Source organism: Ceraceosorus guamensis (genome assembly GCF_003144195.1).
Source record: "Ceraceosorus guamensis strain MCA 4658 unplaced genomic scaffold IE81scaffold_134, whole genome shotgun sequence".
Taxonomy (NCBI): domain Eukaryota; kingdom Fungi; phylum Basidiomycota; class Exobasidiomycetes; order Ceraceosorales; family Ceraceosoraceae; genus Ceraceosorus; species Ceraceosorus guamensis.
This window is the reverse complement of record NW_020290129.1, coordinates 128-24,366: the sequence shown is the minus strand read 5'-3', so window position 1 is coordinate 24,366 and position 24,239 is coordinate 128. Positions and strand designations below refer to the sequence as shown.

Here is a 24,239-nt window from a genome sequence, read left to right as displayed (position 1 = left end):
CCTAGCACCACGATGTGCTTGCTTGCTCGCTTGCTTGCTTGCTTGCCTCACCAGGACCATTTCCAATTTGAAATTGGTCAGAGCGTATGTGCTCGATGAGGCGTCTATGGGGGCGAAAGGCTTCATTTGCTTCTCGTAACGGCGCTTTAGACCGCTGGGCGAGGCGGGCAAAGCGAGGCTGATGTCGATCTATCGTCAGAGAGACGCATTCGATCGGTATATAGCGTCGGGGGAAATGTTTGGGGAGTGGCTGATCAGTAAAACGCCCGGCTTGGACCGAGTGCCGACCAAGTCGCGCAAGGCAGCCAGCCACTTCACCTGATCCTCTTTGAATGTCACTTTGCAATCTTCCTTGTCAACCCCCTTGGCGTATATTGTCACGTGAACGTCCTTTGGCGTCTCGTAATGATCCATCCTACACTCCACCCTTTCGAAGCCATCTGTCCGCCTTTGCTCCTCCGTCTCCTCGTCCATCGATCCGACGAAGAGATGACCGGCCTTGGATGTGGTGCAGGGCTTTATGCTCAAGAAATCGTTGAAATCCATCACGCGTTTGGAGCAGCAAGAGTAGCCCTGCGAGATTGAGCGTGCAGAGGCGATGAAGAGCAATTGCGATCGATGTCTGTCAGCATCAGAAGCATGTCGATTCCTGCCCTCCGGCCCCATCTCCACCACACACATGAGAAGATGCGAGAGGGTATGATTTCTGGGGAGGAGGAAAAAGAAACTCACTTTAGAGCCTTCGTGAAAGATTGGCGCTCCTTTGTGGTACGTGCAGATCTCTTCCTGTCTCTTCCTCTCTCCATCTGCAGGCGTGTGCTTGACGCCGCAGCCCAACCTTTTGCAAGTGCTTCCGTGGGACACGACTGCATCTGGGGGGTCTTGCTGCTCCACGTATTCCTTTGGAGCTTCTGCCACGACGGAGGATTTGCCCTTTTCTTTGGAAGTCTCTGCCACCTTCATCCTTTGCAGACTTGCGAGATGATTCGCGCTAAGCGCTGCACCCTGACCCGCACCTTTACCCTGTTGCTGTCCATAGTACTCCTTCCCATCCTTGTCCACACCACTCTTCCCTCCCGCATCCCTCTCCTTGTCCTCCTTCTTCAAAGGCGCAACCTTGACATCCGAATGCCGTTCGGCCGTACAACATCTTGGCAATCGTAAGAAATCATCGAAATCCGTCACTGGCTTGTGCGTTTGTTGACAGCATGACCAGGATTTCAAACCTTCGTGAAAAACCGGCGTGCCGGAATGGTATGTGCAGGGAGCGGAGGAGTGGAAATCTTGCCCGCAACCTAATCGGGTGCATGTCGGCATGTTGCGGTCGCCTTTTGCTGCTGCTGCTGCTGCGGTGGTGGTGAATTTGGTCAGAGAGGGAGCATGTAGAGACGAGTTGAAGGAGCGGATTGCAATGCTGCGTCGAAACACGCATCGGATCGTGAAGAAGCAATCCTCAATGCATACAGACGACTACTGCGTGTGATGATCAACAAGCTGAGGACAGGTTAGCGCTTCCATGTGATTTCAATTTTGGCACACGACACGCCAACCATGCAGCAGCAATTAACAAACAGCATGCAGGAATCCGACAAGGCTTGAAGCGAATCACGTGGTGATCTGAAAAATCCCAGGAGATCGGAGATCACGTGATGAGCTGCATCACCGCCGCTTTAATTGAGCTGTGTGTGTGTGTGTACCCAATCAGGCGCGGTCCATCTCTCAGCGAGACGCATGCTGCAAACCCGGCGCTCGACTTCTCCACGCACGCGACGCTCGCGCCGGTCCGATCAAGGCCGCACCTCCCGGGAGGCCGGGATGGAGTACGCAACGCGATCGAGGGAGGAGCACGCAGCGCGCAGCGCGCGGGCAACTTGGCACACGCGCTTACGCATCGGGGCACATGTTCATTCGTGATTATCATCAGCGTCCTACACCATATCCATTGCCCCGAGATCGACTTGAACGCTTCCTTTAACCCAGCTGATCTTGAAATTTGGCCGTCCCAACCCCACATTCACGCCTACTTCTTTCCTTGCGTATCGCTCTGGACCTGGCCCTGCCCTGGCCGACTTTGTCGCATCTTCGCAATAGGACTCGACCCTTTGCAGCTCTCTTGTTTTCCTCGGGTCTCGTCCTAATCCTCGGTCTTGGCCTCGTAGCTTTACTTCCTCGCTACTCACGCAACGCTCGCACTTTCATCCGCTCCTCAAGCTCGATCAAAATGCCCGACGCAAAGGTGAGTCTCATCTGAATTGCATGTGGGGAGGGGTGCGGGGGCTTGACACGAGCATCAGAATGGTCCAGGCTGATCTTGGTACGCCCAAATCTTTCTGCGTATACAGACCTTTTCGATCGACGAGATCAAGAAGCACAATAGCGGTGAGTAGCGAGCCCATGCAAGCTCGAGCAGGTCTAGCTTGGCATGGTCTTTTTGAATGGATGCATGGATGGGTAGAGGTAATGACGATACAGATGGGCCTTTGCCGCTTCAAGGAGCTTCCTTGTACTGTGCCAAGGGCTAGAGAACATATAGGATAGGAGGAGGATGCTGGTAGTCTGGACGCGGTGCGATCATGCTCGCCTCGTTCGACCTCCCGTCCTTTTGTGCAGACAGCGGTCTGCACAGTCGATGGCTGTAGGTGGTAGCATGGTACACTTCACTTTCCTTTGCTCTAGGTCAAGCCGCGCCCTGTCCTCGTCACGCGCATTTACAGCTGGTGCGAGCTGTTACCTGGCACGCATGTGGGGTGGAGGAAAAAGATGAAAGTAGTGCGCACACGTTACGTCCCTTATGCGTCCATCTTGAAGGTCGTGGCAATGGACGGATGGAGACGTTCTCAACTGACAGAATCCTCAACTTGTCATCGCCCCCCACCGATCCAGAGGAGTCCATTTGGGTTGTGATCGATGGAGGTGTGTACGACATGACCTCTTTCCTTGACGATGTGAGTATCGGCCTCCGTTGTTTTTCTTTTTGTTCAAACAGCCAGCGAGCACATCGACTTTTCTGGACAGCATAGTGGACACGATGTTCTGACACCTTGCCGCGCTCCGATTCCCTTGCAGCACCCTGGAGGAAAGAAGCCGGTGCTGCGCATGTCGGGCAAAGACGCTTCCGAGGCTTTCTGGACTGTAAGTGTTGATGTTTGGAAGTACGTGCCACCGCAGCAGCAGCACGTACCTCGGATATATGCTGAGAGTATGCTGTGCTTCTCCTGTTGCATCACGCAGTATCACAATGAGAAGATCTTATCCAAGATCGGAGCAAAGTTGAAGATTGGAGAGCTGGAGCCCAACGCTAAGCTGTGAAGCTGCCGTGTATTTGCAAGCCTCGACTTGCTTTTGCTCCCAGAGAACTCCCCCTGCGCGTTTGGTCGTGATGATAACGCGAAGATGGGCCAAACACTGCGGAGCAAAGCTATCTGAGAATGGGAAAGACCTTGATATGTGGGCATATTGCAAATATGATGATAATCAAAACATCAGATAAAAACCGTCATTTGCGTTGCCACGTACGGTGAGGTAAGCGTTTCGAACGGCTCTCGAGCAGAGTCGAACCGACCGAGCTTTTGAGGAAACAAGCCTTGCGACCTGCTTTTGTGCGAAAGAAATCTGATAGAGGTGGATAGCGAGCGGTGTCGCATCTCCTTTACTCAAATCACATCTGCCCAAGGCCCAGATTTGGAAAGCCTGCGAGAGTATAGCGCTCACTCCTGCTGTGGTGAGCACTCGAGACAAGACGTCAAGCCCCTCGCACTCGCTTTCCCCACTTTGTCCCCCCGTCGCGCGATTCGTGTCATCTTCTCCCCCAACAATTCCAAAAGGAGCGAGGCTTGCCAGGGATTCTGCAGCGAACGGGCGGGCTGATGACCATCGCCTCTCGGCAAAGCGAAGTCGTACGTGTGAATGCGCTGGGGAGGCAGCAGGGATAGGATTGCCGGGACGTGAAAAGTCGAGATCGAGCCTTCCTTTCTACTTGCCCACGCAAAGCAGCCTTGCCTGCTTTGCTCCCCACCCCCTCTCCATGCATGGGACCCACGTATTTGATGATGCCAATTCCATGCCATTAGAGACTCACCACTCAGACTCGCGATGCAAGCCACATTCACGATGCACTGGTACAGTAAATCTGCGCGGACAAAAGTTCTGATGATGGCAATGTGCATGGAAGTAGAGATTCACGATCAAGATTCGTGATTACAAACAAGACCCCCACAGATTCAAAGCTTGAATCGCAGCAATGAGGATTCTGATTGTCGAAAGGAGAGGGGCTTCGCATCGTCTGGCTCCATCACGGGAAGAAGGTCGCATCTCATTCAAACCTCGGCTCATGACACATCCCTCAGTCAAAATTCACGATTGTAAGTGTGGCTCTTTCTCAAGAGCTTCAGGCGAGTGCGATGCGAAACTTTGGGCAAGCATGATCGGCAAACCGCGGTTATTTGCTTGGCGCACAGCACAGACTTTGTAGCGTCGACTTTGTGTACCAGTCGTGAGTGTGAGTACAGTAGCTGGAACGAAAAGGATTTCCTCCCATCTGACCAGCACGCGAGCGTCGTCCTTCAAGATTGGAGTCCGATGATGGTCAGCGCAGTCACGCGCCCAATGATCTTTGGAGCGCCTAGCTGCAGCCTGTGCACTCAGACTCGCGGTCTAGGAGTCACGAGTGAGATGGATGCCTCGTCTGCAAATGCGCAAAGAATCCCTACTCGCTCACTCACACACCATGTGATGTCGCAGCAGCAGAGCTGACTGTCGATGTGATTCGTTTTCGCTTACATTTTGCTGCATAGAATGGAGATGGGATCGCCTTGCTGTTTTGAAAAAGCCCAATTTGAATCTAAATGAGAGAACGTGAAAGTATGCAGCAGCTTACCGCCGCCACCTTGGCGCGCCTTCTGAACGTCACGAGTCGGAAGCGAGGGTTTGCCCGAGCGCGTCTTAGTTGCTGATCACCAGCAGGAGCAGGAGCATGAGAGGGTTCTGCTTAGCTGACCCATGACCCACAGCAACAGTCACTGTACCTACTGTAGGTATAGGTACTGTAAAGGTAGCTGCATGCTTTTGCATCCGGCCCGGCCGGTCGACCAAATGTCCTTTGCGCATGAAAATGCCTGCAGGCACCCAACCTCTCGTGAGTGCGTACCACCAGCAGCCACCACAGAGGACTCGTGAGTGCATGGTGACTGCACGGATCGGAGCCTCCACCCGATCCGGCCCAAACGTTCAGGAGCGAGTTTGCAGCAGGAATGAGAGAGAGAGAGAGAGAGAGAGAGAGAGAGAGAGAGAGAGAGAGAGAGAGAGAGAGAGAGAGAGAGAGAGAGAGAGAGAGAGAGAGAGAGCATGCTGCTCAAATACCGGATGGCGATCAGCCGTTCACAACTTCTTTGACCGACCAAAGCGGACAATGGTGACCTGACGTGTGCCTGAGTCGTTTGCTGCAAAACTTTTCGAACTCCCATCCATCTTCCTACCATAAGCCTCCTATCGCGACACGTCACCCCTGCAAGACCCTTTGCAAGTTGAAGCGCCATCATGTCTTCGTCGCCCACGCATGGTAGAGGCACGGCCGCTGAGCAGGGAGCTAGGATCAGAGCGCAGATGGCAGCTAGATCATCCACAGCATCCAGTCCCACCTCTTCTCCCGCCCACTCTCGCGCTGGCTCCAAGTCTCATTCTCGATCTGCCTCTCAATCGCAGAAAGCCGCAGAGGCGCCGTCAAGCGCCAGGATTTCTCGGAGAGTCTCTAAGCCCGTCGAGCAGAAAGTGGAGCAGCCATCTGTCCAGGAAAAGCCGAGAGAGAGCGAACCGGCCGAGCAGAGACCTCCTCCACCACAGGCAAAGACCAGCGATGAAAAGACTGTTGCAGAGAATGCTACGGATGCACCTAAGTCTGCGGAGAATGACCCAGAAAAGACTGCAGCAGGTGCTGCAGTGGGCGCTGGTGCACTCGCTGGTGCAGGCGCAGCTGCGGTCACATCCAGCAGTGAAAAGGATCGCCAAACTTCCTCCCATCCGCTCGACCCTCGCGGCAGGGTCATTCCATTCACGGGCATCGACAATCTTGCTTTGCTGATGGAGAATGACGGATACTCGACCGCTTGCTACTCCATGTACCTCTTCAAGACGGTCATCGACGACGAGACGGTTTTCCAATTCTTTGAAAAGCTGGCGGATAGCTATCCCAAGTACAGGTACCGCATCGAACTGAGTCCCTGGAAAGCAAGCTCTGATGAGCGAGCGCGCAGAAAAGCCGAGAAGCGCGGCGAAACGGTAGCGAGAAAGACGCCGACAGAACAGGAGAAGAAGGGCAGAAGATCGCACGTCAGCGGCGGCATCAAGGCGGGCGGTCTGTTCAGACCTGCCAGATGGGTGTACGATGACCACTTTGAGACGCGCGATAACATCACCTTTCTCGACTCGTTGCCTGGCGGCGCGAAGGACGAGAAGGCGCTTTTCGATCAGGCGGGCAAGTTCCTTGGCCAGCATTTCGACTTTGCAAAACCTGTTTGGCATGCTCTAGTTGTGCGAGGTATCGAAACTTCGGAAGGGGCAAAATCTGCCCTGATCGTCAAGGTGCACCACTGCTTCTCGGACGGTCAAGGCATGATCATGTCCTACCACTCTGCACTCGGTGCGATGCAGATGGACAAGCCAGTGTCCGAGGTTCAAGCGTACTTTGACCGAAAGACTGGCAGCGGCAAGGTCAAGAAGCCGGGTCAGCGAAACATCAAGCCTTCGATTTGGGGCACAACAAAGCATGGCTTCCACACTGCTCGTGGTCTGTGGATGCGCTCCAGAAAAGTCTTTGAGTATGGGAAGCCTGCAAATGCTGCAGGACCTGGTAACCGTGCACCCAACCGCCTGTACTACCACTCGGACGGCATTGCCATGTCGGACATCAAATTGATTCGAAAGGCTTTTTCGAACGATAAAGTAAACCTCAGCCTCAACGACGTGGCTTGCGGCATCTTGTCCCGCGCTCTGAGACTGGCGGCTGATCGTACAGAGCCAAAGCCAGTGAAGGACAAACGCACAGCAGTATTCATTCCCATCTCTGTGAGACCGCAAGGCAATTGGTCGCTCAACAATTTCACCACTGGCGCAGTGGCATGGTTCGCCTTTTACGATCCAAAGGACAAGTCGTTCGACGCGCAGCTTCAACAAGTCCACCGAGAGATGAACAGGATCAAGCGAAGCTGGTGGCCTCGCATTTGGTTTTCCTCCTTCGGCACAGCTTCCAAGCATCGCATCTTCTACCTTCCAAACTACTTTGGTCTGGGATGGGCGTTCGAGAGGACTTATAGAGAGTACCACGTCGCTACCAACGTACCTGGACCTCCCAAACCCGTCGAGTTCGGCCAACACAAGGCCTTTTCTTATCACGTCCTGCCGCCTTCGAGTCCGGGAAAGAGCAGCTTGTCGTGCGGCATGATTTCCTATGCCGACGATTTCAGCTTGGCTGTCAGCTGCGACGATGCGCCCGAACTCAGAAAGAACAGACTGCCGGAAGAGATTTGCAGAGCTTTCCAAGACGCTAGCAAGGAGCTCATCGAGGCTGCCAAGGAGAAGCTCGGCACGGCTGGCGGCTTTGCTCATGAACAGGAAGCTGCCGCTGTCAGCTCTGATTGAGGTGCAGGTGATCATTCATGGACGTCATTGCGTCTGCACATCTGTAGCGCCGCTTCTATACCCTCTTCCTCTTTACCCGGGCTGAATACGCCTCGATCTATGAGCGTTCATCCTTCCGCGATGCTGCTAATCCTCTTTACTCGCCTTTTTGTCGTACAACACACTCTTTTGAAGATCATCGCATCTGCTGGTGATTCGTGACTTTGATGAATGTTTGAAAACATGCTCTGATCTGCAGCCACGAGGCCATGTTCCCTTCTTGTGACTTTGTGCTGCTAAATGTCTACAAGCCGGCGGTCACTTCTGCAGGAAGAGGCGCCAGCCAATCAATCGACGTGTCCTCCAGATGGTCTGTGAAGCAACAAACCAGGACAAGGCCCAGTCAGCGTTCAAGAAGCATTAGCTCCAGCCGACGTGTACTGACCATCCCAGTCGCTCGCAGCGATCTTGGCATCTTGAGTGCCTGCCTGTAACCTCCTCAAAATCGACACTGTACGCGTCTCTGCGCCCGTATCGATTGCATTCAAGCCCAGTTGCTTCGATCCGCTGTTTGAAGTGCTTACTCGGTAGCCTGTTAGATGAGCACTTGATGGAAGCGCTCTGGGCTTGAGCTGGAAGATTCTGCTTGGTCAGCGAGCGGCTCTAGACTTTACACTGCAAGTAGGCCAGCCTTTCTCCCCCGAGTGCAACCGTCTTTAGATCTCGACTCACCACTGCGACCAGCACATCGGCTTGCTGAGTACTGCTAGCCAAGGCTTTTGCTATGCGTTCCACCATCGGCGAGAGCTCATCTCCAGTCGCCTCATTTGCAGCATACAATCCCACAATCTTCAATCCGGTCTTTTTGACATGCTGTATTGCCAGTGCGATGGACACGTCAAGTTGGGGCGTCAGAGCGGTCCAGTGATGCACTAATGGCAGTGCGCGTGTAACTTCTACAGACTCGTTCGAGGTGCTCGATGATGCGAGCAATAGGCCTAGGACGGCCGATGTCGGATGGAGTCCGACATGCGCTAGAAGCGTGAAGTGAGCTGCTGGAGAGAGGACATAGCTCGCCATGGTCGGAAGCTGAATGATTTGTGCAAGGCTTGGCAGGGAGGTTGTCCCAAGTTGCTCGTGTGACAGGTGCGCCTAACCTTGTAGATCTCACCCTCTGCCGGCGGTCTTGATGTGAGAAGGCCCGTACTGCAGGTTCAGTGACTCTCTTCTCAGGCTGGATGAGTTCGGCTCTTTGCCTGATAGGATACGAAAGTCGGACTATTTCACGTTCAGGGTCATGATGGGGGTCACGAACAGTCTGGCAGTCAAGAGTCTCGCATTCAGGAGCTTTGAATCTGAGCCCGAGTGTGAATCGAAAACTAGTTCGCGCATCAATATGAATTCGAATCTTGTGTCTCGCAGCATCTAGTTAATGCGGTGTTGCGCCTGATTTGTACGCTTGCTTCATATGGAGAGAGCGACGCGGCCGTGCGCACAGTACCTCAACCTCACATCTCGCGGCACGTGACAGCACACCTCCACCTGCCGTGAAACGCACGTGGTCTGCCAGCATTCATGAATTCATCAGCTTTTTTTTTTTTTTACCCGTGCTGGACGCCATAATTTTGAATAAGAATAATCGTGAATCTTGAATCCTGAGTCAAAGTAGGATCTTCCAGCACGCCGATCGAGACGCGTCGCGTTCGCGCGGGAAGAAAATTGGCGCGCGTTGGTCGATCGTAATGATGATTTTAATTTTGAATGCTGTAGGCATGCATGCATGGCTGCGATCAAATCCGTAATGAATCTTGAATCGTGAATCTTGGTGTGATGCATCAAGAATCTTGAATGAATCACGAGTCATAGAGTCACGAGTCAAAAATGCAGCGTCAGCAAGCAGCGTGCACCATGCGACTAAAAAAATTCACAATTTCTTGTGCCGTGCAGTCAAGAGTCGAGAGTCACGAGTAGCAAAGTCGGAGTGGGCCAGAAAATGGTGTGGTGGGTTGACACTTCGTGAATAGCCCCAACTTGGAGGCCGGAAATTCGGCGCAGATGAGTACATTGACCATTCACCCCCACCTCAACTCTTTCCTCCACTGGGCTTTGGAAGGAGGCCATCCCTTATTTAGACTGGCTTACATTCTGTGAGCGCATGTCCAGATAGAGTCTCGCTGCGCTGCTACGGCAAGCTGCGAATCCTCGACCTCCAAAGTAGACGGTATTCGACCCAGCAGGCCAAGCAGCTGGGGAGGTGGTCGCAAGACTCGTAGACGACCAGAACACATCAATCTCCGCCCCTCACAAAAATGAGCGCAGCTTCCTCCGCGGGCTTGAATGGCCAAGCTGCGGCTCTCAGCGCGGCTAGTCGGCCAGCTCCGATGCAGAGAATGCCTTCGCGGATCACAGGCCCAACTGAGCCCGCTACTTCCGCGCCTCTCGGAGTCACTGCCGAAGAAATGGTGTTGGACTTGGCAGATGGCACCTCGTACAAAGGTATCAGCTTCGGAGCAAAGAAGAGCATCAGCGGAGAATGCGTGTTTCAGACTGGTACGTCTGGTGTTCTGAGCTCGCAACCCACTCAAGGGATGTCGCTTCTGACAGCGTTGCCCTTTGTGCGAAATGACGAACAGGTATGGTAGGATATGTCGAGTCCCTCACAGATCCTTCTTACGAAGGTCAGATCTTGGTGCTCACTTTCCCCTTGGTGGGCAACTATGGTGTGCCTTCTCGGAAAGAGGCAGAGTCATCGATCCAGTCTCTGCTGGCTTCTCCCTTCGAGTCCAGCCGCGTTCACATTGCAGGTCTGGTCATCTCGTACTACAGCCACGACTTTAGTCATTACCTCGCTCAATCGAGTCTGGGTCAATGGCTCACTGAGCAAGGCGTGCCCGCAATCTATGGCATCGACACGAGGGCTTTGACCAAACGCATCCGCAGCAAGGGTAGCATGCTCGCTAGATTGCTCGCTCGACGATCCGCCCAGGAAGTACAAGCGATCAGGTCTACACTCGGACCAAGCGTGCCCACCACTCCTGCCGCCGAGCTTGCAGGCAATCCACTCGCTCTGGCGCCGTGGCGAGCAGAGTTTGAAGACATTCCCTTTGCCGATCCGAACAGTCTGAACCTCGTGGCAAAGGTCAGTTTGAAGCAAGCTCACCTGTACACTCCGGCCAACACAAGCTCAGGTGGATCTCTGGCCAAGGTGGCATCGCCTCTTTTGCACCCCTCGGGTCGACCCATTCGCATTCTCGCCTTAGACGTCGGCATGAAGTATAACCAGATTAGGTGCTTCACAAGCCGAGGCGCGGAACTGAAAGTCGTCCCTTGGGACCACGACTTCCTGAACGGCGAAGCGGAGCCTTTCGATGGTCTCTTCATCTCCAATGGACCTGGTGACCCTACGAGCTGTGCGCCTACCATCGCGCGCATTAGCCAATTGCTCAAGCGCACCGGAACCGACGCGATTCCCGTCTTCGGCATCTGCCTGGGCCATCAGCTGCTGGCTCTGGCTGCTGGGGCGCAAACTGCCAAGATGAAGTTTGGTAATCGCGGGCACAATATACCGTGCACAGATCAGCTCTCGGGACGCTGCTACATCACTTCGCAGAATCATGGCTATGCTGTCCAAGCCTCTAGTCTGCCAGGCGGCTGGAATGAGCTCTTCGTCAACGCTAATGACGGGTCCAACGAAGGCATCTACAGCACGCAGGGACCCTTCTTCAGTGTACAGTTCCATCCCGAAAGCACGCCTGGACCAAGAGACACCGAGTTCCTTTTCGATGTCTTCCTCCGCAGTGTTGTTGACTGTGCCATCCTCAAGTCTTCGGTAGGGGCTGCAGCAAATGCGCTGAAGCTGCTGCCACCAGTGCCCTTCGTCGGCGGCAAAGCAGCGGACAATGCAGCTCGGAACCCACGCGTCAATGTTCGCAAAGTCCTGGTGCTGGGATCCGGAGGTCTGTCCATCGGCCAAGCTGGAGAGTTCGATTACAGTGGAAGTCAGGCCATCAAGGCCCTGAAGGAGGAGGGCCTCTACACCATCTTGATCAACCCCAACATCGCTACCATCCAGACATCGGCCGGTCTCGCAGACAAAGTGTACTTTCTCCCAGTCACTCCGGAATTTGTGCTCAAGCTGGTGCGTCACGAACGCCCAGATGGCATTTACGTCACTTTTGGCGGGCAGACTGCGCTCAACGTCGGTATCGCGATCAAGGAAGAGTTGGTAAAGATGGGCGTGCGCATTCTTGGTACACCGATCGACACGATCATCACCACCGAGGACAGAGAACTTTTTGCGCGCTCAATGGAACAGATTGGAGAGCGATGCGCGCCTTCAGCAAGTGCGGTCAATTGGGAAGAGGCTTTGGCGGCAAGCAAAAGTATCGGCTTCCCAGTCATTGTTCGCGCTGCCTTCGCCCTTGGTGGTCTCGGAAGTGGATTCGCCAAGAACGAAGACGAGCTGCGCAAGCTGTGCGTAGCGGCTTTTGCTAACTCGCCACAAGTGCTCGTCGAGAAGAGTATGAAGGGCTGGAAGGAGGTCGAGTACGAGGTTGTGCGCGACTGCAGAGACAACACCATTACAGTGTGCAACATGGAAGTGAGTAAGATTGTGGGACGTGGACCTACGTGACGCGTGCTAATTGAATCAAACGATCTTATTTTGTTGCACAGAACTTTGACCCTCTGGGTATCCACACTGGGGATTCTATTGTCATCGCGCCGTCGCAGACTCTCGACGACTCTGACTACAACATGCTGCGCACTACGGCTGTCAACGTGATCCGACACCTTGGCGTCGTTGGAGAGTGTAATATTCAATATGCGCTCAACCCCCACAGCAAAGAGTACTGCATCATTGAGGTGAACGCCAGACTGTCGCGCTCTTCTGCACTCGCCAGCAAAGCCACTGGCTATCCGCTTGCCTTTATCGCTGCGAAGCTTGGTCTGGGCATTCCCCTAAACGAGATCAGGAACAGCGTCACTCGCGAAACCTCGGCGTGCTTTGAGCCCAGCCTCGACTACGTGGTCTGCAAATTTCCTCGATGGGATTTGCGCAAATTCGTCCGAGTCAGCTCGAAGCTTGGCAGCTCGATGAAGAGTGTCGGAGAGGTCATGAGCATCGGTCGAACCTTCGAAGAAGCCATTCAAAAGGCTATCCGGTCCATCGACTTCCAGTTTGACGGCTTTGGCGAGGTGAGCGCTCGCTTGCTTCCTGATCCTTGGTGACGCAGAGCTTACGCGTGCTACCCATCTGCATGTCAGAATACCTACGCAGCCGATTCTGAGATTGACGAAGAGCTCGCAAACCCAACAGACAAGCGCATGTTTGCTATTGCTAACGCTTTCGCGAAAGGCTACACTGTCGACCAAGTCCACGAGGCCTCTTCTATCGACCGTTGGTTTTTGCGCAAACTAAAGGGTCTTTCGGATGCCGCCGTGATTTTCCGCAAGTTCCATGTGGGCAATCTCCCTCCCGAGGTGCTCGTCCAGGCCAAGCAGCTCGGCTTCAGCGATCGTCAGATTGGCGGTTTCTTGGGAAGCACCGAGCTGGCTGTCCGAAGCCTCAGGAAGGAGCACGGCATCGCACCTTTTGTCAAGCAGATCGATACCGTCGCAGCAGAATTCCCCGCCTACACCAACTACCTCTGTAAGTCGGATTCTCGTGCGAATGTACTGAATCAATCAAGAGACTGACCTGCGATGATGCTTCTGCATCTAGACACTACCTACAATGCTGCTGAGTCCGACGTCAGCTTCGAGGATCGTGGAGTGATGGTGCTGGGTTCGGGCGTTTACCGTATTGGTAGCTCCGTCGAATTTGACTGGTGCGCAGTCAGAGCTATCCGCACTTTGCGCCAGCGCGGCTTCAAGACTGTCATGGTCAATTACAATCCTGAGACGGTGTCGACGGATTACGATGAAGCAGACAGGCTCTACTTTGAGAACATCTCGCTCGAGACGGTCCTCGACATCTATGATGCCGAGAAAGCTACCGGTGTGATCATCTCGATGGGCGGCCAGACACCGAACAACATTGCGCTGCCCCTGCATCGTCAAAACGTCAAGATTCTAGGCACCTCGCCCGAGATGATCGACATGGCCGAGAACAGATACAAATTTTCGCGTATGCTTGACAAGATTGGAGTCGACCAACCGCTCTGGAAGGAGCTCACAAGCTTTGAAGAAGCACACGAAGCTTGCGCGCGATTTGGGTATCCCGTCCTTGTCAGGCCGTCTTACGTACTCAGCGGAGCAGCGATGAACGTCGTGTACTCGCCGGAAGATCTCAGCAGCTACCTTGGCCAAGCCGCCGCAGTCAACCGCGACCATCCAGTGGTCATCACCAAGTACCTTGAAGGTGCGAAGGAAATCGAGATGGACGCCGTTGCCCGCGACGGAAAGATGATGATGCACTTTGTCTCCGAGCACGTCGAAAACGCCGGTGTCCACTCTGGAGATGCCACGCTCATCCTTCCGCCCCAAGACCTTGACCCTGAGACTGTGCGCCGCATCGAGGTGGCCACAGCAAAGATTGCGGCAAGTTTGCACGTCACGGGTCCGTTCAACATTCAATTCATCGCCAAAAATAACGAAATCAAGGTGATCGAATGCAATGTCCGGGCGGCACGCTCTTTCCCCTTCGTTTCCAAAGTCTCGGGCGTCGACGCCATTCAGATGGCTACGGACATCATGCTGGGCCTTCCGGTCGACCCTTATCCACCTCTGCAGATGCCCTCTGGCGGTTATGTGGGCGTCAAGGTGCCTCAGTTCTCCTTCTCACGTCTCGCCGGCGCGGACCCTATTCTTGGTGTCGAGATGGCATCGACCGGAGAAGTCGCTTGCATGGGTCGCAACAAGTACGACGCCTACCTGAAGGCCATGATTGCGTCAGGTATCAAGCTGCCCACCAAGAATGTCCTGCTCTCTATCGGATCGTTCAGCGAGAAGCAGGAGCTGCTACCTGCTGTGCGCACCCTACATGCTCTGGGATTCAACCTCTATGGTTCTTCGGGCTCAGCCGACTTCTATTCCGAGCATGGCGTCCCTGTCATTCACCTCGAGGCTCTTCCGGAGGACGATGAGTGGAAGGGCGAAGAGGGCAGCAAGGCGGCATACTCGTTGCTCACTCATTTGGATCAAGGCCTTTCTTCATTATTCATCAGCTTGCCCTCAAAGAACAAATATCGCCGACCTGTCAATTTCACTTCTATGGGCTACAGAGCTCGTCGCTTGGCCATCGACCGCAGCATCCCTCTGATCACCAACGTTAAGAACGCCAAGCTCTTCGTTGAGGCTATCGCGAGACATCGTGCTGCTGGAGCCAACTTCCAAATCGCGAGCGTCGATTTCAAAACGAGCCATAAGAGCCACATTCTCCCAGGTCTGGTCAACGTTGCTGCTTACGTGCCTAGCTTGGCAGATCCGCAAGCGGGCGCGCGTGACCTCGCGGCTGTCACAAAGGCCTCTCTGGCCAACGGTTTCACCACAATTCAGGTGTTGCCCATGGGCCTGAGATTTGGCAACGCAGCCAATGGTATCTACGACGAAGCCTCCCTGGCAACCGCCGAGGGCAAGGTGCCTGGCGCGGCTCACTGCGATGTCGCTCTGTCGATTGCGGCATCTTCAGAAAACGCTACTGAGCTGCAGGGCATCTCATCGCGCGCTCGCGCGCTAGTCGTCTCTCCCGACGCACTTGGCAGCGACGCTGGAAAGGTGGCAGCCATTTCGGCTCACTTTGCAAGCTGGCCAGAGGCTCGTCCAATCATCACGGATGCTCACGGCAGTGACTTGGCTTCTGTGCTGCTGCTCGCAAACCTTCATGGCCGAAGCGTGCACGTTACAGGAGTCATGAGGCGTGACGACATTGGTCTGATTGCGCTGAGCAAGAGCAAGGGCATGAAGGTCACTTGCGACGTCGCCGTCTACTCCCTCTTCTTCTCCACGGAGATGTACCCCCAAGCTAGCTGCCTTCCCGGCGCTGAGGATCAAGCCGCGCTGTGGGACAACTTAGAGACCATCGACGTCTTCTCGGTCGGCAACACCCCGTACCGACTTGCTCTGGAGCTAGGCGAGGTTCCGTCGCCAGTGACAGGTATTCAGGAGACGTTGCGACTGCTCCTCGACGCGGTTAATGAACACCGATTGACGCTCGACGATGTCATTGCACGTCTGAGCACCAATCCCAGAGAGATCTTCTCGTTTGCTGACCAGCCGGACACGCGCATCGAGGTGGATGTTGATAGACCTGCAGTGCTTCTCAAGCAGTCGCACTGGTCTCCGTTGGATGGACGCTCGACCGTCGGATTCATCCATCGCGTCATTGTGCGCGGCAAGGACCTCGTGGTCGATGGCGAGAGCTTGTCGGATGGCGGGGTCGGCGCAAACGTCTCGGGGATCCTTGGCGTACCCTCGTCCAAAGCCGTCACAGCCGCAAAGGGTACCTCTGCCCTTCGCAGAGTATCGTTCTCCTCGAGCACAGCTGCAGGGCTGCGAAGCGGCACCTTGGGATCTGCGATCGAGCCGCCATCTTCTCCTCCCGCCCTCGCCCTCGGTGATGCCAAGTCGCCGGTCGTTGGCTCTACGGATCTTGTGTCCGTTTCCCAGAGACAGAGTCTCATGTCCACGCTAGCGGCCGGCGATCTCACATCGACTCCTGCTCTCGATGCTCGACTCCCATCCATCCGATCGATGCTAGTCCACCCCACCTTCACACGTCGCCACATCCTTAGCGCAAGGCAATTCAGTCGCGATGATCTCCACGCGCTGTTCACGGTCACTGCAGAGCTGCGCTTGCAGGTCGAGCGCCATGGCGTCATCGATGTGTTGAAGGGACGCGTTCTCACCACGCTCTTCTACGAGGAAAGCACGCGCACATCGTGCTCCTTCGAAGCAGCCATGACGCGCGGCGGAGGCAACGTCGTAGCAGTGAACACGTCTAGGTCGAGCGTGCAAAAGGGAGAAAGCCTGGCGGACACGATCCGTACGGTCGGCGCGTACACAGACGCAGTGGTCTTGCGGCACCCCAACATCGGAAGCGCAGAAGAGGCGGCAAAAGCAAGCCCAGTGCCCATTCTGAATGCGGGCGATGGCGCCGGCTCGCACCCGACTCAAGCGCTCTTGGACATCTACACGATCCGCGAAGAACTGGGAACGGTATCTGGTTTGACGGTTACGTTGCTTGGCGATCTGAAAAATGGCCGCACCGTTCACGCGCTGGTCGACCTGCTGGCGCTTTACGGAGCCACACTCAATTACGTCGCTCCTCCTGGTCTTGGCATGCCAGAAGAGATCAAGCGCGCCTTGGCCAAGAAAGGTGTGCGTCAGTATGAGACACAGAATGTGGAGGACGTCATCTCTTCCACAGATGGTGAGTGCCACGTAGTGATTCCTTCTTCTTGACAAGCCTTATCTGACCGAGATTTGCGTCAAACATGCAGTGCTATACGTCACTCGCATCCAGAAGGAACGCTTCGCGACGACCGAAGCATACGAGGCGGTCAAGGGTAGCTACATCGTCGATCAACGTCTGCTCAGCCGAGCCAAGAGGCAAATGGTGGTGCTGCATCCCTTGCCACGCAACGAGGAGCTCAGCGAAGACGTAGTGTTTGATGAACGTTGCGCTATCTGGAGACAGGTCAAGAACGGTCTCTACGTGAGACTAGCACTGCTCGCTATGGTGCTCGCGTAGCCATGCACGCTCGCGGCCCCACTGCGAGAGGTTTGCGCAAAAATCGACAAAAAAATAGCTCACCTCTTCCTCATCTCGAAATTCACCTGTTTAAACATCGATACGTTCGCTCGCGATTTGTAAATCTCCGCGAATCGAAAGGCGATCCATTCGCAAAGCGCAAACGAAAAATGAGATAATTGATATAGCTTACCGGTGTGATTTGTTGATGGCGCTCGTTACTCCTGCTGACGTGGCTTCTTGAGGTCTTTGACTGATTCACATTCTTCTGTGCCGCATTGCTCGCGCTCTATCTACTCTTTGGCCTGAAAGGAGACGCGATCGGCAGAGGAACGTGCAGAGCTGAGCTTGCCAGCGAATCGCAAACGTAATTGTAAGAATGAGCGAACGACAAAGCCTGATTCATGTGCATGCATGCTATTCGCAAGCCTCTGCGCTGCTACACCGTGCTCTCGCGTCCACACATTCGCTACGCTTTTGTTTTCTTTGCCGATGGGGCCGCCGGCGTACCTGTTGCCGCCGCTGCAGAGCTCTGGACGTTGACATTGACATTCTGAGTCGGACCCTTTGCGGCTTCGGAAGCTAGACTCCTGGCCTTTTCCGCCCGTTGCCTCTTTGCCTTTTCGGATGCTCTTTGACGCGCCCTGTGGCCTGCACCTCGCTCTGTGACACGACGGCGGTACATGCGACACGCAAGGCGAATCGGAAGAAAGTAGACGGGCAGAATAGTGGATCAGTCCATGCTGCTCTTGCGCTCTGCACAAAACATTCGACGTTCCCAGAGTAGGCTAGCTTGATGCAAGCTCGCGCGTTCCTCGATCACTCACTCTTGCCGATCTTGCTCAAGGTCAACTTCCCACCATCCTTGCTACTGGATGCGATCGCTTGCTGCTCCTTGCGTATCTTTTCTGCCCGCCGTTCCTTGGCTTTGTCCCTCTTTCTCAAAGACGTCGAGAGATGTGTGCGTAGAAGAGCATCGAGAGAGGTTTGGAAGGTGGGCAAGGCCGAGGGAGTGACCTGAGAAGAGATCCAAATGGAGCATGTCTTGAGCAGATGCAGACTTTTCGCATACGCTTGATCATCGGGCTGCCTAAGCGGGTTATCTCTGGTCGATCATACTTTGCCATGTGCATCCTTCCAGGCTCAAACGACACTTGCCCGCAATTGTGATCGCTTCCGACGCCCTGTGGCCGGCGCCAAAACACTCACAATAGTCGAAATTTTTTCCTTCTTTTGCTTATCGTCGTTGCCATTTGTTGCTCTGAAAAGCACACCATGCGTCGCCCCTCCCTGCACAGGTTCCACACCCATCGCTTCCTCGCCAGAGGATAACCTCTTTGTGGTGATGTAGACTGAGTGGGCAGAGGTGCTGGATGTGAAGAGAGTGCCTAGACGATTGAGAAACTGTACGCATGGAACGAGAGCGTAGGTTGTAAGCTTGAACAGTCTCAAGGTTTGGTGAGAGGTGTACATGCAAGATTCAGAAGGAGCAATCAACGCACCTCTTCATTGCTGGAGTGCGGCATCTTGCCAAGGTAGCTACTGCTCAATCCGAACTTCTGCCTTCCTTCCCTTTGTGGGCTACGAAGAAGACCAGCCCGCAAATCTAGCCTGGTGTTGCAAGATCCTCGACGTTTCCGAGAGTGGTGCGATGCTGAACGAGAAATGGAGAGAGACTGGATGATGGTGTGATTCAGATGGGTGATTGATGGTCCGTGGTCGTTAGACGCGAAGGTACTATAACGCACGTTGAATGGGTCTCGTGACTTTGGCAGCTTCTTCGCGCCAAGCTTTCGGTCGCCTGCCGACTGTACGCGTCCCGCTCACGCGCTTAGCAGCGATCACGCGAGAGGTGACTTCGTGTGGCAGGCAGGCATCCACTTACAGCAGGTTGTACGCGGTTGACCATCTGTTGTAAGTATTATATGCCGAGGTGCATGGAAACGCATGAACCTTTTCCCTTCCTCAATACTCGACTCGGACACTCGCAAAACATCGGACCGCAAGGATCAGCCAAAGACCTCAATCACAGCCAAGAGTGATCAGGCTTGCCGCCAAGTCGGGCTTGTGTAGTCGTCACGTTCAAGGTTGAGGTGACGTTGAGCTTTGCCTGAGGCAATGGCTTGGAGCTTTTGAGGCAGAGATGGTCTGATGCAGCGACGGCTCCACCTTCCTGCAAATGCGCTGCGAGAGTCAAATTCGACCGGGCTTGACAAGCATCTGAATCGATTTGCGGCGCCTGAGTCTGGAGGATATTCGCACAGTGTGTGAGATGGCTCTCTTGACGCCCAGCTCCAATGCGGAGGGACCTACGTCAAGCACGCTACAGCAGACGCTCGAGGAGCTACGCAACAGCAATTTTGGCGATTGGGATGAAGTCTTGAAGGTTCTGCGTCAGCCTTTGGCTCTGTTTGGCCTAGGAGTCGGTCCAAAGCGCGTCAAGAGGCACAGCGTTGGAGGTGATGAGCCAGATCCCACTTTTGATCAGAGTCTGGCCCCACAGCTGACTGACGAGCAGAAGGCTTGTTTACGCCCTGCCTTTTTGGGCGACGTTCAGAGGGTAATCTTGGAACGCATCGCTGTCGACTGGGCGTTGGTCGTCGAGGAGGAGATGAAATACAATGGAGCAAGACATTCGAGATGGTCCGATCTTCTTTACGCCTGGTTTGTCGCTCCGACACGGCAGAGCGAGACGGCCTCCCCCTTCGAACCCATCGTTGTGACCACTATCCAGCTAGCTACACTAAGCACGCTCTCTGCATTCTTGTCGAGCCCGCGAGCGACACAGCATGAGAGCACAGCTCGCGCCTTGACGCGCATCGTTCAGATGCTCTTCAGTCGCCAAGCACAAGCATACGAGGCAGCCTCTCAAGTCGAGCTCAGCAACCCACACGCCGAGTCGACGGCATCTCACACAGATATGCCCTACCCGCTGGACCTCTGCTACATCCACGAGACGCTGCGAATACAATCCGTCGATGAACGCGCATTATCAAGCAGCGTGTCCCCTCAAGCTACACTTCGATGGGCTCAGTGCGTTCGACTTCTCTTTACGCTTCCTGCAAAGATCTCAAATTGGAGCGAGGGCCAAGAAGACTTGTCTAGCATGCTTGCTCGGCCAGACGAGGCGCGAAGTCTGCAGCAGCACGATGAGTTTGGGGCTTATCTTGCTGAACAGTTGGAGCAGCTGATTGGCATTGGGACTCAAGCGGACAGTCTGCGCGTGTTTGCGAGCAGAGTACTCAGGAGCGGCACAGCTGCTCCAATTCCCCTTTCGGAGGCTTCAAGTGGCCATGCAAGACGAGACTTCTGGTCAGCTCTTTTGCGCTGCGTTCTCAGGCGGTGCGAGATCCTAGCTGGTCCACATCGGTCTGACACGTACGTTCGCCCAATTTCTGAGGGACTTGACATAGTGGACTCGGAAGGTGGCGTCGAGGACCAAGTCGCGCTTTATTCCGCCAGGTGGCAAATCCTGCTTTTGCGCACCTTGCAGCGGACCGAAAGCCAGACGTTCCTTCTTTCGCTCTTGGCATGGTTCGACGTGGTATCGTGCGGCCTGGGCTTGAAACGAGCTGCCCCGATCGTCCAAGACGGTCCTTCGAGAGGGCCTGTCCCCCATGAAGAGCACCGCGACTTTTGCTCGACAGGCAAGGAGAATCTGAGAAACGCTATTGCGCTAGTCATAAAGATTTTTCTCGGACTGTCGGGGACCGATAAGCCGCTGCAGCACATATCAGATCTGGCTTCGGACTCGAGCTCAAGCGAGGAAAGCTCCGCAAGCTCGGACGAGCGCCAGCGGGCTGCCTTGCCGTGCAAGAGAACCAGCAGAGGTCCAGCTCGCCTTGCGCCACTGCTTATTGAGGTTGTTCGAGGTACACGATCAGCTCGTCATTGGTCGCCGTCGCTCGCAACGGCGCTGGCTTCCGTCATCCAAAGTGCGGGAAGCAAGGTCATGCAGCGTATTGCCAAAGACGTGCTTGAGACGTGGTCGGATGCGAAACGCTGCCAAATCGACTTGCGTGAACGCGAGCTGTGTGAGTGTTCCCATTTGGAATTGCGGTGAGACTTCGAAAGCTGCGCTGCACGGAGCTGACCACCAAGCGGGAACGCGCTATTCGAACGCGGATACTCGCAGACTTGACTACGCTGCTAATTGCTCTGCCTCTGCCCTCGCCTTACGACCCTACATTCATCGAGGGAGTAGGAGCGCACCTGTCCCACTTGGATCCGTACATTCGCAGATTGGGAATGCTATGTGCAGAGCTGTCGAGCCATCACGCCGCCCATCAGCAGAAGTCCAAGTCAGGCGATCAAGAAGCGCCAAAGACCTTGTCATTCAGCAAGTCCATTTGGGAGGGGCACGGCGAGGGGCGAGAAGAAGCCAGAGTCCTTAGAAAATTGAGTGCAAAATTAAGAGAGGGGACCGAAAGCGGCGGTTCCGAGCCACATTTGCGAGCCCCTCACGTCAGTGCAAGCGAGGCCGGTCGGCTGTTGGGAATCGTGTTCGAAATGCGACGCGGTTGCGATCCATTGCCTGAGCCGATACCGGATGCAGGACAGCCACACAGGGCACACAGCCCAGCACAGATAGTAAGCCGTCCAAAGCCCATCTCTAGAAGTCTTCCCACACGTGTTGCACCTGCAAGCAGGCTACAGAGACACGATCAGGACTCGCCGTTGGGGTCCTTGCTCGCCCTTGACAGCTCTGGGACCAACGTTCGCAATGACAGCATGCGTCGACCACTCATCGTCGACTTGTCGCAGACGGAAGAACGCGATGAAAAGGTATCTAGCTCGTCTGCTCGACAAGATGGACTACGACCCGCTCCCGCGCACGAGTTGGAAGAGGCCGAGTCGTCTGCATCTTCCTCTGGAGAGGACTCGTCTGCTTCTGACGCGGGCGACGAAGAGCGCGCCCACTTGCAGTCCACTTTGAAGGGCCTCAATCTGGCCAATGATGCGGATGACTCGACCATCAGGGCGGCTTTGGAAGCGCATCGCAGAGCGCAAAAAGCCAAGGAGACCAAGGCTTCGGGGCAGGCGGAGGATGAAGAGTTCGGCATGTCCGTGCCCAAGAAGAAGAGGCGAAGGGTCCCGGTGTATGTGAATGAGCTCCCACCTCTGTTAAGAGACCAGGATAGATCGGCCAATAGATTGGCGCTGAGACATGCCGAAGCGCTCGTTCGTCGCAAAAGAGGTTGGGGCGGTGAAGTGGGTGAGTCATACGCGTGCGGCTGTCAGGTGTGGTGAAGTGTAGGGCGTTTACGTAGGCAGAGTGCACACTCCATTTCTGCGTCTAGAGGAGAACAGCGCGGAGCTGCTCTATGCGTTGGTAGCGCTGCAGAACAACTTTGGCATCAAGCACTTCGAAGAGATGCGGACGAAGGCAGTGGTTGCGCTCGTCGTAGCCGCGCCTCGTATTACTGCTCCGTGAGTGGATGCAGTCGACAAGACCGGACGGCCTCTCGCTCATGCTACTCGGCTCTGCCCCTCTCTTTCAGCCTGCTTGCCGAGCAGTACTTCAACCATCAATACTCGTTGGCGCAAAGGAGCTGCATGCTGATTGCCTTGGCTACGGCCGTTCGGGAACTCGCAGGCTTGCCAGCGCTGCACAGCCTTGAAGCGGCCAACGAGAGCCTGATCGGCACGGCCATAGATCGCGCAAAGACGGAAGGAGAAGCTCGAGTGCCGGAAATCCAGCGCGAAAAGGCCCTGCAGGTCAACTCTACTTCGAGGAGCTCGCGCTCTGAATTGTCCGTGTCGCGAGAGGAGAGAAGCTCGCAACACGCAAGCTCAGTGGACAATTTGGCGAAGAGGTATCCTTCCACCTTGCCAGGTGCGATGCTTGCTCCTCTCACTCGATACTTGGACGTAGCAGTAGTGTATTTTCTGCGGCCTCTCATTCAGCGACACTGGATCGCCTTGGACGAGCTATCGCGCTCAGCAAGCTCCAATTCTCGCCAGAGCACTGCAAATTCCATCTTACGCCCCCGCATGAGTACGCACGGAGGTGGCTCGACTATCGCAAGCAGAAGGGCAGGGACGGGTCAAGTGCTGAGCCCGAGCATGGTGTCGCGTTACTTGGACTGCCTTGCCATTCTAGCGCACGCCGCCCGACATGCCGTTGGTTTCGCTCGTACCCTGGTCCCCCAGCTTTTTGAACTCGTCCTCGCTACCAATACGCGCATGCTATGCTTCTCGGACTTGGAGCTGAACGACAAGGACGAAGCAAATGAGCAGCATGAAGCCGGAGCGCCGGACACGAGCAAGTTGAATGGTTCGCGTCGACATCTTACGGATGCCCGAGAGGCTATCAGCGCTTCTTCCGCCAGCTTGATTCTAGTGCTACTGGATGCGTGCTGGGAGATGGACGGGGGACTCGCACTGATGGATGAGCTTTCAAGAAGCACCACCTCTTCTCAAGCTGGCATTTCTTCCGCCATCTTTGCGGACATCATCGCTTGGACCGAGGCCTTGTTTGAGACAGAGGATGCTAAAGGTAGACGGGCGGCGTCGTTTGGAAGGAGCGGACGATGCGCTGCTGCGATACTTGTGCGAGTGCACGAGATCAGGTCTCACCTCGGTCAGAGAATGTAGTCAGTCCACTTCATCCTTCTCATCCTGCGTGCGGCCGCTGTCGGCTCAAGCACCTGCAATGCGATACGCGTTCAGACCAACAGAAACATTCGTCTCACGTAATGCCAGTCACATTCTCGATCGCTCTTCAAAGCTGAAGGAGCCTCGAGCTTTGCAATTTTTGCGGTGCGTAGCGCACCCGCTGAATCTTCCGAGCGATAAGCCTCGCATGAACGCAAGCGCGAAAGCCACATGGAAGCCGCTCAGACCAAAAAGAGGGGTTGTGAAATGTATCGATATTGACTTGCTTCAAGAAGAGAATGCGGCAGATAAACGACTGTTGCGAATGTTGCTATGGAGT

At 54.9% G+C, this 24,239-nt stretch overlaps 7 protein-coding genes across 7 annotated transcripts; 4 read left to right on the top strand and 3 right to left on the bottom strand.

Moving 5' to 3' along the window:
* Window positions 1-195: 195 nt before the first annotated feature.
* IE81DRAFT_332491 (chord-domain-containing protein) lies at window positions 196-1,317 on the bottom strand (the record flags this gene model as incomplete). Its single annotated transcript, XM_025515315.1, has 2 exons — window positions 196-573; window positions 733-1,317. The coding sequence occupies 2 exons, from the start codon at window positions 1,315-1,317 to the stop codon at window positions 196-198; spliced, it is 963 nt and encodes a 320-aa protein (XP_025366388.1).
* Window positions 1,318-3,096: 1,779 nt separating this feature from the next.
* On the top strand, window positions 3,097-7,632 carry IE81DRAFT_335687 (hypothetical protein; the record flags this gene model as incomplete). Its single annotated transcript, XM_025515451.1, has 3 exons — window positions 3,097-3,132; window positions 3,680-3,896; window positions 5,564-7,632. 3 exons carry the CDS (start codon window positions 3,097-3,099, stop codon window positions 7,630-7,632), a joined length of 2,322 nt encoding a protein of 773 aa, XP_025366387.1.
* Window positions 7,633-7,870: 238 nt separating this feature from the next.
* Window positions 7,871-8,799, bottom strand: IE81DRAFT_41433 (hypothetical protein). The gene is made up of 3 exons (XM_025517323.1): window positions 8,344-8,799; window positions 8,057-8,243; window positions 7,871-7,983 (listed from the first exon to the last, which is right to left on the bottom strand). Exons 1-3 carry the CDS (start codon window positions 8,689-8,691, stop codon window positions 7,916-7,918), a joined length of 603 nt encoding a protein of 200 aa, XP_025366386.1. The 5' UTR covers window positions 8,692-8,799; the 3' UTR covers window positions 7,871-7,915.
* A 1,027-nt stretch (window positions 8,800-9,826) lies between these two features.
* On the top strand, window positions 9,827-17,449 carry IE81DRAFT_41364 (putative URA2-multifunctional pyrimidine biosynthesis protein). The gene is made up of 6 exons (XM_025517322.1): window positions 9,827-10,161; window positions 10,245-12,211; window positions 12,286-12,807; window positions 12,877-13,261; window positions 13,334-16,981; window positions 17,052-17,449. Exons 1-6 carry the CDS (start codon window positions 9,921-9,923, stop codon window positions 17,300-17,302), a joined length of 7,014 nt encoding a protein of 2,337 aa, XP_025366385.1. The 5' UTR covers window positions 9,827-9,920; the 3' UTR covers window positions 17,303-17,449.
* A 48-nt stretch (window positions 17,450-17,497) lies between these two features.
* Window positions 17,498-19,030, bottom strand: IE81DRAFT_326746 (hypothetical protein). Its single transcript, XM_025514903.1, has 4 exons — window positions 18,805-19,030; window positions 18,512-18,706; window positions 18,130-18,319; window positions 17,498-17,965 (listed from the first exon to the last, which is right to left on the bottom strand). Exons 1-4 carry the CDS (start codon window positions 18,826-18,828, stop codon window positions 17,772-17,774), a joined length of 603 nt encoding a protein of 200 aa, XP_025366384.1. The 5' UTR covers window positions 18,829-19,030; the 3' UTR covers window positions 17,498-17,771.
* A 445-nt stretch (window positions 19,031-19,475) lies between these two features.
* On the top strand, window positions 19,476-22,798 carry IE81DRAFT_41327 (hypothetical protein). The gene is made up of 2 exons (XM_025517320.1): window positions 19,476-21,336; window positions 21,438-22,798. Exons 1-2 carry the CDS (start codon window positions 19,575-19,577, stop codon window positions 22,550-22,552), a joined length of 2,877 nt encoding a protein of 958 aa, XP_025366383.1. The 5' UTR covers window positions 19,476-19,574; the 3' UTR covers window positions 22,553-22,798.
* On the top strand, window positions 22,522-23,935 carry IE81DRAFT_41342 (hypothetical protein). Its single transcript, XM_025517321.1, has 2 exons — window positions 22,522-22,732; window positions 22,804-23,935. Exons 1-2 carry the CDS (start codon window positions 22,677-22,679, stop codon window positions 23,897-23,899), a joined length of 1,152 nt encoding a protein of 383 aa, XP_025366382.1. The 5' UTR covers window positions 22,522-22,676; the 3' UTR covers window positions 23,900-23,935.
* Window positions 23,936-24,239: the final 304 nt, after the last annotated feature.